Raw genomic sequence first — 12,611 nt, forward strand, 5'->3', positions numbered from 1 at the left:
TAATAAGCAACAGGGGAAATGGCATGAACAAGACATGGAGCACAGTGTACCAAAACTAACAAAGAATAATGAGAGTCACTGAGTTTTCACATGGGAAAGAGTGGAGTATGGCACTGAATCCAGGTGATTTAATCAGATAAAGATTACTGAAAGACTGCAGAAAATGTCAAACATTTTAAATTTAAACAAGAAGCAAAAACAGGAAGTTAAATTTAAAAAAAAGAAACAACATTGAACAACATTTCTGTTTTATACCTTTTTTTTAATCGGGACACAACATACAGTAACATACTGTTATGATCCCACACAATCTATTAACAAAGTGACAGTGACAGAAGATCGCCTCATTATAATCTTTGTTCCCTTTTTCCTCTTTCGGCTTGATTACACCACTGTGAGAGTTTCCAAATGTGCTTATTCCAGATAACACTCACAATGGGAGGGCAAAAATAGTCCACTGAACGGAAAACACACACTATTTGCTAATCTGTGGGGAATGCACATATGGATTTGATCCGAGACATAAACTGCAGGTTACAGATATGTGACACAGAGCTGTGATCGCAACTCGGGAATTTTATCTGTTGGTTCAGAGGGATGAAGGTTAACGTCATTAAAATACCCAGTGAAAAACAAGAGAGAAGATTAAACATGTACATCAAGGAACATGAAAGAAGTCTCTGCAGTGAAATGAAACATTTTCAAAATTTCAGTCATTGCTACCATTTTGATCAACTGTGTATGTTTATATGTGGCATCAGCACATAAACTCAGACATTCAGTCATGGATTATTTTATAAGGTTTATCTGGCCATCCGATGTGCATCAGTGAGGGAACCTCTGACTCCAGACAGGTGAAATGAGTTCATGCCTTCATGATGGTCAGTGCTGCTCGCTCTCCTTTAGCTGATCCAAGCTGTTCGGACGATGCGCTGGGTAGGACGCTCCATCACAAAACGCAATCGTCTGGAAACTGGCACCCACACCCTGAGAGGAAATTTACAAACACAAAAACATCCGTAAGAGATGTTGCTTTCCAAGATTTGCTTTATTTAATAAATAGAACTGGATTTTTTTTTTTTTTTTTTTTTAGACTAACTAAACAAACTATTTTGCAAAATCGACAACAATTTACGTGAGACCTGGTTTGTGTGGTCAGAAATCAGCTCCATGTCCATCTGATAGATAAGGAAACATCCACTGCGGTCCCGGCTTGTTCCCGTTTTAATCACGTCTGCCTCGTTAATTACATATTGCCCAGAGGGAACCAGGATCCAAATGAGTCTCAGAGTGTAGATATCTTTCCAAGAGGCTGAATTTCATGCAATTAAAATGAAGAGACTCTTTGAGTCGCCATTATCGTTTAGCAGAGGATCTGATTCGGATGCATTTACTGCCCAATTATTATTTATGGCCCCTTCACACTGCATTGAGACAACCCTGGGGTCTCGACAGGCATTTTGCCTGATTGTTCAAATTCAAAGCGAATTTGAACAACCTCATTTCAGGGTGAAGCCATTCATGTTGCTACTGAGGTTTTTTCAACTAGCCTATCTGCGCAATTTGGAAGTGAACGCACTTCTCTGCATCCTATGGGAAAACCAGACTGTTGTGTTTCTGTGGAGAAAGAATGGGAAGCCGTTTTGCAACACTGTTTTAATTCTCTTTGCCACACAGCATGCGCTTCACCATGTGACTAAGGACATTACCGACACCTAGTGGCTAAAACTGACAACAGTTTTATCAGTACATTCTCCTTTTTTAAAAAAAAAGTACAACAATCTATACTTTAAAAATAAATAGTTCTTATTTAAAGTAGAAATTTAATCAACACTTCAACCACTGGTAAATGTAGACAAACATAATATTTCAAACAGAATAATATTCCACCTTTAAAAAAAACAAAAACATCACAAGTTCAGTGTCTTTCAGATCTTCTTAAAACATGTTCACGAGGGAGCTCTACGTTGGTGTTTGAAGAAGATGGAATGATAGATTTGGATGGAGAAACTGATTTATTATTTTCTCCAGATGTGTCTTCTGCTCCATGAGTTTCTTTAACAGTTTCCTGTGTTTTAAGCAAGCTGCGTCTGTTACTTCTGATGATTTGTCCTCCTTCGGTTCTTACTGTGAAAGATCGAGCTGCAACTTCTTGAAGAACTGCAGCTTTAGTTATCCATCCAGTCAGGATCTTCAATCCTGACAGTATCATTGCTGGTAAGAAGCAGAAGCTGCTTGGCTCTTCTGCCATGAGCCTTGTTGCATATCGTCCATCTCTGCTGTTTGATTAGATAGTTTTTGGCTGCAAACAGAGCAGTGGTGGTCTGCTAAGAGCATTAAATTGATTTACTTGGAGGTTTGCCAGCCTGTGGGGTGGACGGGACGAGGTTGCAGCCGTGGCATTAGGCCAATCCTGTTTCAAAATCTCAGAGGACCAAGACCCACACGTATTAAGCTGATGTGTCTTGGACAATCTGCTGCTAAGGCCCCGTTGAAATGGAGTCACTATTCAGTTAAACCATAACATTTTTGTTGTGATCAAGACGCTCTTTTACACAACACAGGTGACTGAAGTGTCTCCAGCACTTTTTGAGCCCTTAACATATTTTTTTCAAACAAACAATAAACAATAAGGCAAGAGGAAAACACATCAAAATCTGAATGTAAAGGAGTGGATGTGGACTCCAAAGATGGAATACAACTGGTCTTTTAGCCAGATTTTTTCCTTCCACTCAACCTTCTCTGTGAGCAATCAGCTATTTTTTGTAAAAAAATTATCACTGACTTTGTATTCATCAGACATTTAACACAAAAAAAACAAAACAAAAACTTATATTAAACACTTTGGTTATTGTGTTAAGTGATGCATAAAGTTCAATCACCTGGGCTTCCACAAGATATTTCTAAATGTGTAGCTAATGCTAAAAGATTCTAGTTTGAGGACTTAAATGAACAAATAGTGATCAACATTCTGCTACCAGCTCTATTTGATCATCGGTATTTGTTTAATTTGTGTAAATATCCTGAGCTTCTCTGGCGTTTTATCCGAGAAATATATTAAAACAAAAAAACTATTTACCACTGCTGCTGAAACCCCGTTGACATGGCGTCACTCTTCAGTTCAATCGTAACGTTTTTGTCGCGATCCAGCCGCTCTTTCACACGACACAGGTGATCGGAGTCTCTCACATCATCACTTTTATGAAACCAGGGAGAAACGTCTCTGTAACACACCTCATCTAGGTGTGAAGTACTCCGTAAGTGAGAAATAACGGAAGGCTACATGGTTTATTCTGCGTAAGCACGAGCAGATAAAAAGAAAAGCAATGGCGGATAGTATTGTGCTGTGTTACGCTACTTAACATGATGAGGAATATACGTGTTACGTTTGCTCTTTGTTCATAGGAGACGATTTATTGTTTACCGTTGACTCCAAGAAGGAAGCTAAAGCTCAAAAGCGCATGCGTGTTCAATGGCATTCTAAAATCGCAGCGCCATCTCGTGGCCTGGCATAACAACTACAGCAATAATGTGTCTTGACGGTGCTGTTGTCTAAGCAACGTTTTCCCAATCAGCATCCGAAAAATATATATTCCTGGCAGCAGTCTCATGTAAACATACCATACGACTCTTTAGAAATCCAAAAGGTTTGTCTTGTAACATTTATTTGAAGTTGTCTTAATTTAAGTCTTTTTGAAAACTATGCATTAAAAAAAAAAAGCTGCAACCCAAATTTAACCACTGCTTTACTTGTTGCTATATTTACCAGACCACAAATGATGGTATTTTTCCACCAGACCATGACAGGCATGTTCTTTGTGCGCAGACCTTTTTTAGGTGCATGGGAAATTGTTCTACTCTCTTGCAGCTGTAGCACAATGGAAACACTGCAGATCCAAAAATACGAAGCCGGAGCCAAGAGGACAACAACAGGGCTGTGGACTCAGGCCAGATCAGCGTGCCTAATAAGTACTCTTCAATCAAGCTCTTGGTGGAAGTCTTAGCGACCGAGATAAAACCAGCAGGTCTCTGTGTTTTCCATAAACTGAGTGGCTGAATGGCTCTGGCAACAAATTAGGCTGAACAGATTTATAAATCCAGGGAGAAGAGAAAAAAACAGGATACCAAACAAAGGCAGCTGGAGAAATATTTCCTCTATACATCAGTGATTGTAACAAAAGTCACAGATTACAGCTCTGCTAACATAATCCTCACATTTAGATGTTCAATAAATAAAAAGGGTTTTAGTATTAATCATGTGGTATAATCTAAGGGTTTGACATGCATTGTTGTAATAAAATTGAGTGATTTTCCTCCTTTTTTTCTGTCTTTTAGAAAGTGGTAACCAGTCAATGCTGGATGCAAACTGTACAGCAGAGGACTGACCTACCTTACAGCACTGATGGCTGCAGGGCGACAGGGTGCTGAAGTTGCCACAATCGTGTTTCACCTCTGTGGACAAACTGAGCTGCTGCTGGGAGGAAAAAGGAGGGTGGGCCGCTCGAAGAGCTGCCACAGACGCATTTGGGACCTTAAACAGAAAGAGACATCTGGTAAAGATGGAGAGGACGATGATGAAGCATTGTGCACAAATAAAACTGCGTGAAAGGATAACCTGTGACGTAGAGCTGAGTCGTGGTGAGTGCAGAGAGGGCAGGGAGTTGTTGTAAAACAACAGGCAGGGCTGGTGACGCCGATCCATTGGTGACAACGAGTCGCTTGGTTGCACACCTGCACACTTCATGCTCCTTCCTAAACTATTGGTTGTGCTTTCCCTGCGCTGGTACTCTATCGGCGACTGGAGGGCTGCAGAGGACAGGAGGATGCGTCACATCAATCTGAATCACTGAATCCTAAATTAGGGGTGCACCGATTTATCGGCCAGCCAGTTTATTGTGTCAATTTCCTTAATTTTGGGAGATTGGTGATAGACTCATTTTTACATGTGAAGCCGATCTTATCCACCGATGTTATCAACCTCAGTAAAAAATCAATCACTGTGCTTTTCTTTTCTCCCATGATGAGAGAGGACTGATTGACAAACCGACCGACCAGGTCATGTCTGTACATTTACAGTTAACAATAGTCACCCCTTGTTGCCAATTCAGCAACTTTCTTGATATATTGAGCAACATTTCACAGAAAAAAAATGATATTTGCCAAAATCAGAATCGGAAAGTTAGGCTTTTTAAAAGATCGGCCAGAAAACCGCAATCGGTGCACCCCTATCCTAAATGGATGCTAACGCAAAGCTGAGCTACCATTTAGGAAGTTCCTCTGAGTCTCCAGAATCTGGACCACATCATTGTACCACGCTTGCTGTATTTCTGGAGACGAAGCATGCATGATGAAGCGGGTTACGCTGCCGTCTGTCCCCCTGGAAGTCAGGACCAGACAGCACGGATCCTCTTGAGGAGGCCCCTCTACACCCAAGCAGCTGACCTACAAAACACAAAGCTGCTAAATTAAATGGGAAGAAGATAAAACATCCATGGATTCATTCAAATTAAGCTCTTTCTTCACCTTGATGCTGTTTTTGAAGGTGTAGCCTGGCAAAGGGAAACCTTTTTTCTTCTCAATCGGCTCACTGAAGATGACCAGCTGCTCAAACAGGAAGACACGTCTCTCCCGCGCTCTGGACACGAGGTTGCTGTCCTGCTCACTGACAGAGAAAGTGTCCTGCTGGAGCAGCTTCCCCTGAGCTGTAATCTTACCCTAAAGCAGCAGCACATCCCACACACAGTCAGTTTGTCATATCTTACTTTTTAAAATCCATCAAATATTATTTCAAAATAATAATAAAAAAAAAAATACCTCAAAACCCTGCAGCCTTCCCACATTCATCATGTCGTTGCAGCGTTTTGGCACAAAACACGTCACCTCCACCGCTTTCTGACGGACGACATGGAATAAAAATATTAATCAAAACATGAAATGAAGAAAAAATATTTCTGCTAAGCAGAAACTGAGTCCAAACCTGAAGCTTCTCAACATCTCTTCCTGCTTTGCTGTAATATTTCAAAAAGTCCTGAAAGAGACAGAGGAAAGAGTTCATGTTTAGATTTTGAAATCAAATTTTTAAGTATTGTCATCGTATTTGAGGTGCAGGAAATCTTTAGCAGCATGAAGCAAAAACGAATCAAACTTTTATTATTTGGAAAAACAAATAATTGATTTTAAAACAAAATTTTTCTGGCACATAACGAGCTTCTCAACAACAAACACAACAAAATGATGACTTATCTTCATGTTCTTAGTGAATTTCTCCATTAACTCTCCTTTCAATTATACACAGTTGAAACAGAGCCCCACACCACAACGTTCTCACCAGTAAAAGTCACTGTTAGTATGTTTTTGTTTTCTTTTTTGAGGTGTGAAATCAAACTGTGTGTGCAATGACAATGATTTCAGGTCTAGTTTGGTGTGTCCTCCAGTTAGATAAATAGGTAAATGTATAATTTATTTTCCCCATTGGGAGAATTTGTCTAGGATAATGTGTGCTAAACAAAGTTGGCACCATGATTATTTAATCGACTTTCCATAGATGTTGTGCAGCAACATGAGCTTCAACCTGCATCTCCTTCAGAAGAGGAGCAAAAAAAAAACTAGATCCAGGTCTCTCTGAATCTTTCTTGCTCTTTGCTTTCACCAATCAGGAGATGCACTTTTTGTGATTTCTTGGTAATGAGAAACATTTTTATAGAAGACCAAAATGACTTCTGGGTTGTTTCCTAAACACTGACAGGTTTCAGCAGGTATCTTGACTTTCCATGCCGTTTTACTTCCTTACCCTTGATGTGGTCAAAACTTATTCTCTGTGGCTTTCTATTGTATTACACAAAACCTGATTTATGGACTAATCTGTAAAAAAAAAAAAAGTATTTTTGGATACTTTGACTTATTACTGACCTCTGGTGTGAAGTTCATGTTGTTACCTCCTTAAAAATGTATTTTCAATACTTATGTTCCCTCCTGTGTGCACTTCAAATAAAAACAAAAGGAGGAAGCAGTGTAAGACCCACCACCACGTCATGTGAAAACTCATCACCTTTAGCAGCAGTTGATACTTCATGATCCTCTGGACGGGTTTGATCAGGAGATCATTGAGCTGCAGCCTGTGACCCAGCTGCTGCCGGAGATCCTGTCAACACGTAAAACGTTTGGGTGTGCAGCAAAACACACACTTTGTTTCAATCAGATAAACGTCCGTCTGGTGATACATTGAACAATTCTCTCGTGTTATGCTCTCACCTCAAAGTAGGTCTCGATGTACTCTGAGACGATATGTTCCGACTTGGGTTTGTTTTGGCAGTAGACCACGTACATGTGAAGTCGCCGCTCCTGCAGATTTAACACTATCAGAGCCTCAAAAGTTTCCATATATTGAGTTTTATGTGAGCAATCGAAGGCGAGGATGAAGAGAGAGGAAGCTAAATTACCGAGCCACTGCGGGTCTTGGTTTCCTCTACGTTTAACTGTGTTCCTCGCCAATGATTTTTAATATCACTCCAGGAAATGAGCTTCATCAAAAAGCTTCACTGGCTGACAAATAAATGTTTTATTAGCTGCAGCTTGCAAAGGGGAGCTAAGAAGGTTGAGCTTCATGTGCAAATGTGTCTTGTTCTTTCCTCATTAGTTATCATTAATATTTTTGCTTCTGCAAGGTAAAAAATAAAATAAAATTGTAATAAATTTAAGTTCACAGTGAAAAAAATGACCTGAAAATCTCTCAGAGCAGATAAATTTGTTCCTTTTCGCCCACAATCTGGTTTCTGTGGATGATCTTTAATGCTGATTGCAGGTTTTGAGGGCTCTGCAGCCAAACTACAGTGATTATAAGATCCCTTTATTCTGCAGCTGCAGCTGAATAAACTTGAAAAAAAAAAAAAACATCTGCAAGGCAGCTGTCTGAGATGACTGAACAGACCTCCAAACTAATGGAAAATATGCAGCAGAAACTTCTCATTTACACTTTTGTGTTTTTTTTTTTTTTTTTTTTACTTACATGTTTGATAAAGAGCTGGGCCAGGCTGTCTGGATCACTGACACATTTTTCCAACTCTCCCAGGAAATAGCTGCAAAACACAGTTATGTTTTCAGGCAAGACACGCAGCGTTGAGGAAGGCATGACATGTTTTGAGTGACTGTTTAGATTCAAAGCGAGTGGGAGGGCCTCACTCCTTGTGCCAGTCGTAGATCTGGTGGATGTTTCCGAAGACAATCCTGTCCTTTCCTCTCATGTCCTCTGGGACGCCCTGGTTGGCCATCATGGTCATGTAGCCCTGAACAAACAAGCACTTCAGTTCACCGTCACGAATTTAAAAAGTGTTTATCAGATCAGCTCACTGCAGTGGAGACAAACCTGAACTATTAGTCCAAGATCTTCAACGTATAACCTCTCCGTCTCTATCAGCTCTGTGAGGACGTATCTGGGACAGGATTAGGAGACACACTTAAATATGACTGCTTAGTAAAAATTAAAAAAAACAACAAGAATTTACACTTGATGAATTGTTGAATTGCTCTAAATAATTAACTTATTATTTTACTTCATTATTTAAAAGTGTTGTGCAATGTCTATGCTTTCCTTATGTAGTAGTTAGTGATGTTGCTATGGTTACAACATGTTAATAAAACAGGATTTTGCAGATGGTTCACATCTGAACAAAGTGGAAATGTCTGCCTGCAACACTTAAATCAAATTTTAAAATTTGAGTAACTAATTAATGGGGAAAACTGGTGCTTTGACACAAATGCGATAATTCAATGAATAAATATGTAAAATATGTGTAGTGAACATATATGAACTATAAATATGTTTGGCTTTGTAATTTGCCTAAACCTAGGGTTGGCTTAAAAAAATCATAAACTTATTCAAAATAGAAAATAAATAAACCTTTTACATAATATTTGAGTAGAACAGTTCAATTTAAGTTTTTGATTTAAATAAAATAATAATAATAGCATGATGTTTACTTTTCTTCAAATAAGTCTGTGAAATCTCCCTTTAGTTCATTGTTGAAATCAAATCAAAAACCAGATTCTGCTTCATGTTTTGCTCCAAAAAATATGATTTTACTTTCTGTGCGAATCATCGTGCAACATGGAGATGTTTCCCACTGAACATCATTAATGCTGAAAAAAACTGATGCATAACTTGTGCCGCCCCCTAATCGGATGCTGCCCAGGGCAAAGAGCCTTTTCCCCCAGGTAAAAAAAAATGACCATATCATAATCTGATGGATTAAAATGATGCAGTTTCTAAACTCAACTTTGTTTGAATTAGCTTTATTCGCCTAACTTAGTGGTTCTGAATGTTACTGACTTGCAGCCATTTAAAATTAAATTTATTAGAATTTATGCTACAAAAATATGTTCTGGAAATAGGAACATATTTGTTCCTATTTTTCTTCTAGTTTTGCTGCATGAATCCTGACAAAAACAAAGATCCTGAAGAGATATTTTGGCCCTGCAGTGAATTTGTCCTTTTTCACTTTGGGTTTAGGAAATGAGGCACAAACTGCTTCACTTTTTTTTCTTATGTTTTTCAAAGTTTAATCTCCATTCTAAGAATTAAGTAAACCAAAAACTTTCATTTAAAAGTCTAAATTACTCACTTCATCATTGATTAAATAACCTTTTTCCCTTTTGCCTTCAAATAGACACTGAAGGGAAAATTTTACGTCAAACTGTAACATCAGCTTAGACAGGCTCACAGGCTCTTCTCCAAGGCGAGTTTTTTCTCCTCCTCGCTGTCGACTGCAGTACATGAAGGACATGGCGAGTCTTCAGCCACACAACTCTCCTCCGCTTGCAGAGTGTTGACCTCGGATATTTGACTCTGAAACGCAACAGTGAGATCAAACAGATTTTTAGAAACGCTAAATAAACAATGCTAGGAGGTTGTCTGACTCTGTGAGGTGGTGAAAGTTTTGTGCCTGGAGTTTAATCTAAATCTTTTTTTTTTTTTCAGTATTTTTGAATTCAAAGCTTAAAGCAAATGTAATAATTTGTTGTTGCAAATTATTAATCAAACCTCTGACAGTCAGAAAACTGTTTGCAGCTTGGAGAAACATCAGTAGGAGTAGCATAATATGCATCAAAAGTCAATATAATACACAATAAATAGCACATAAACGAGACAATGAATTCAATTAGAATGATAAATGTTTTATCACATCTTTATGCTAAAGTGGTTGTATTGTGTAGTTTCCAGGCAAATACCGCCATTTTATAGCACAAACAAGTAACTATGTTATCTTCAGTTACTATAAAAATGCTTTATATATCAAACATGACTTAAAGGAAATGTGTACTTTTCAATTTAACACCTTGAAATTGGGCCTCTGTCTCTTTAAGGACCTCCTCCTCTTTCCAAAGCTCTGTCTTCAGCACATCATCGCAACACTGTCGTTCTTAAAAATGTTAATCTGAGATTATCGCCTGCTTCATACGAAGTAGTTTGTATGATGAGCTCAGCAGACGCACACTTCCACCAGGTGTTTGCTAACTGTTGCTGCCACTAGTCTGGAGGAGCTGAGTGGGGAAGGAGTGCTGTGTGGGGTCGGTTGGAGACTCCAGAGACTTTGTGTAAATATGCGGCGCTTTTTCAGACCAAATATCTAGGCACCCCTGAATGGTTGCCATGGGACATTCAACAATTTCTCAATCATGCATGTAAGAATCAAGGCAACACTCCAGGTATGTTTTTGCTCAGGGAATAACATTATAGCATGACATAAACCCAAAGAAGTTGATTCTATATAAAATTATGTGAAATTCTTTTTACATTTTTATTTGCATTGGGGAAAAAAAGTTAATATAAAATGTAGAATAGCTATATATCCAGGCAACCTTACAGACCAAATTGAAATAAACAGTCTACCAGAGCAACTTAATAGAATAGAATAGAATAGAATAGAATAGAATAGAATAGAATAAAATAGAATAGAAATAACCTTTACTATCCCACAGAGAGGAAATTCAGGATAATGGTATAAGAAACGCTGAAATAAATATTTTATGCTTGGACATGGATGAAAAAATATCCATTCCTGAGTGAATTTATCGCAGCTCATGCATTTAGAAAGTAACTTTTCATTGCTGCAACAGTGCAGAGAGCAGTGTGTTTGAGTGTCGTCGGCAGATGTGTCAACTGCTGCTTAATCAACTTTTATCTCCAGCATCTCCAGCTGGGAATTACCTCTGCATTGCAACTCAGAGTAACCTTAGAGTTAATGAGCTCCTTTTATTAATGCTGCAGTGGAGACAGATAAGCACGCAGGATGGGTGATGGTGTGCTGCTTGTCAAGTCACATAACAGATACCAGGGTCACTGACCCAGGTACAGACACTGGTTATATAACAAATACCCCTCCTCACCTAAAAGCACCACGCTCTAATGTGAAAATGACTGTAATCCTCTTGACGTGATTTAGTCTCAACACATTTTGTCCTCTGCCTCAGTGCAGCAGATTTCTAATCTCTCTGCAGGACCGATGCATATTTGTAGGTCAACAAAGCACTTTATGTTTATCCAGAGACACTTTTTTTCCCCGCGTTTACGATTCACTGCTGAAGGATATTTTTTTTAAGGCAAAACGTTTTTATGTTTATTCTTTTCATTGCTGAATTAGATGAAACAGCTAAAACCACCCTGATATCTCTCTGACCTCCTGTGAACCGTACGACCTTTGAGTTAGCTCGGTTTAGCAGGAAGATGTAAACTGGGAAAAGAAAGAACGTCAGCAGCTCTCCGCAGATGTGGAAAACGTTTAGCTGGAAGAATACACTTCTTCATGTAAGTGGATGGAAAGAAAGATGAATAGGGATTTAATTAGCAAGCCACAGATGTGCCACTGGAAGGGTTTATCCGCTGCGGCTGCTTGTCCTGTTTCTCATTCATGTTACAAAGAATACCATGAATGTTTCTGTCTATAAAGACAGGAAACAGAACATTTTCTGTACATTTCTAAGTGCTCAAAAAACTGACCCTAAGCTTGAGGATTTGGGCCTGTGTGGCAAATAGTTTGGTCTCTGCTGGTTTAGGTGTAAATATTAATGTATTAGAATGACCTGGTGAAGCTGCTTTTCTGTTTTTTAATACAGTTTAAACCAGTTAAGTCTGAACAACCATGCCAGGTTTCCCCCCCAAAACACAATTTTCCAGTGAAAGGTAGCTGTAGACAGAGTTGAGTCAGGAAGATCAGAACACAAATGAATGTGTGATGGACTGAAATGTGTTCATTTACCATTCAGAGGTACATTTTCTCTTTGAGTTTCATTAACTCTTTTTAGTTGTATTGCTTTGCCAGTAGTTTGGGCTAAAGATGTTAATGTCTGGTCTGATGTAGTGGTCAGATGCGTCCAGCAGAGGGAGTCTAGCGCTTGCGCTCGCTATACTGAAGCGCACCGGAACTTCCTCCTCAGAGCGGCGTGTCTGGCTCTTTCATTAAACTTCGGGTATGAGTTTATATTTTAACACATCTGTACGGTTGTAAATTAGTTTATCAACTTTTGGGAAGCTTGTGAGTATATTTTTGACACTCCGAATGTTGACACACTCTGTTGTTAGCGCCGTTGTTAGCTCTGTTGTTAGCACCGTTGTTAGC

General features: G+C 39.0%; 1 protein-coding gene across 2 annotated transcripts in view; it reads right to left on the reverse strand.

The window, feature by feature from the left end:
* Positions 1–241: 241 nt before the first annotated feature.
* Positions 242–12,611, reverse strand: part of arhgef25b (Rho guanine nucleotide exchange factor 25b) — a 28,109-nt gene continuing 15,739 nt past the window's right edge. For both annotated transcript variants that reach the window (XM_088005573.1, XM_014976917.2), the window contains 13 exons: positions 9,717–9,841; positions 8,363–8,429; positions 8,179–8,282; positions 8,006–8,075; positions 7,252–7,341; positions 7,049–7,141; positions 5,978–6,028; positions 5,815–5,892; positions 5,524–5,715; positions 5,262–5,442; positions 4,616–4,806; positions 4,391–4,531; positions 242–987 (listed from right to left, as the gene is read on the reverse strand). In XM_088005573.1, coding sequence (XP_087861699.1) covers positions 883–987; positions 4,391–4,531; positions 4,616–4,806; positions 5,262–5,442; positions 5,524–5,715; positions 5,815–5,892; positions 5,978–6,028; positions 7,049–7,141; positions 7,252–7,341; positions 8,006–8,075; positions 8,179–8,282; positions 8,363–8,429; positions 9,717–9,841 — 1,488 coding nt within the window. In that variant the 3' untranslated portion in view covers positions 242–882. The remainder of the gene's footprint in view (positions 988–4,390; positions 4,532–4,615; positions 4,807–5,261; positions 5,443–5,523; positions 5,716–5,814; positions 5,893–5,977; positions 6,029–7,048; positions 7,142–7,251; positions 7,342–8,005; positions 8,076–8,178; positions 8,283–8,362; positions 8,430–9,716; positions 9,842–12,611) is intronic.

This window comes from Poecilia mexicana, unplaced genomic scaffold (assembly GCF_051168715.1).
Source record: "Poecilia mexicana isolate PSO_F unplaced genomic scaffold, ASM5116871v1 scaffold_5, whole genome shotgun sequence".
In the NCBI taxonomy this organism is placed as follows: Eukaryota; Metazoa; Chordata; class Actinopteri; order Cyprinodontiformes; family Poeciliidae; genus Poecilia; species Poecilia mexicana.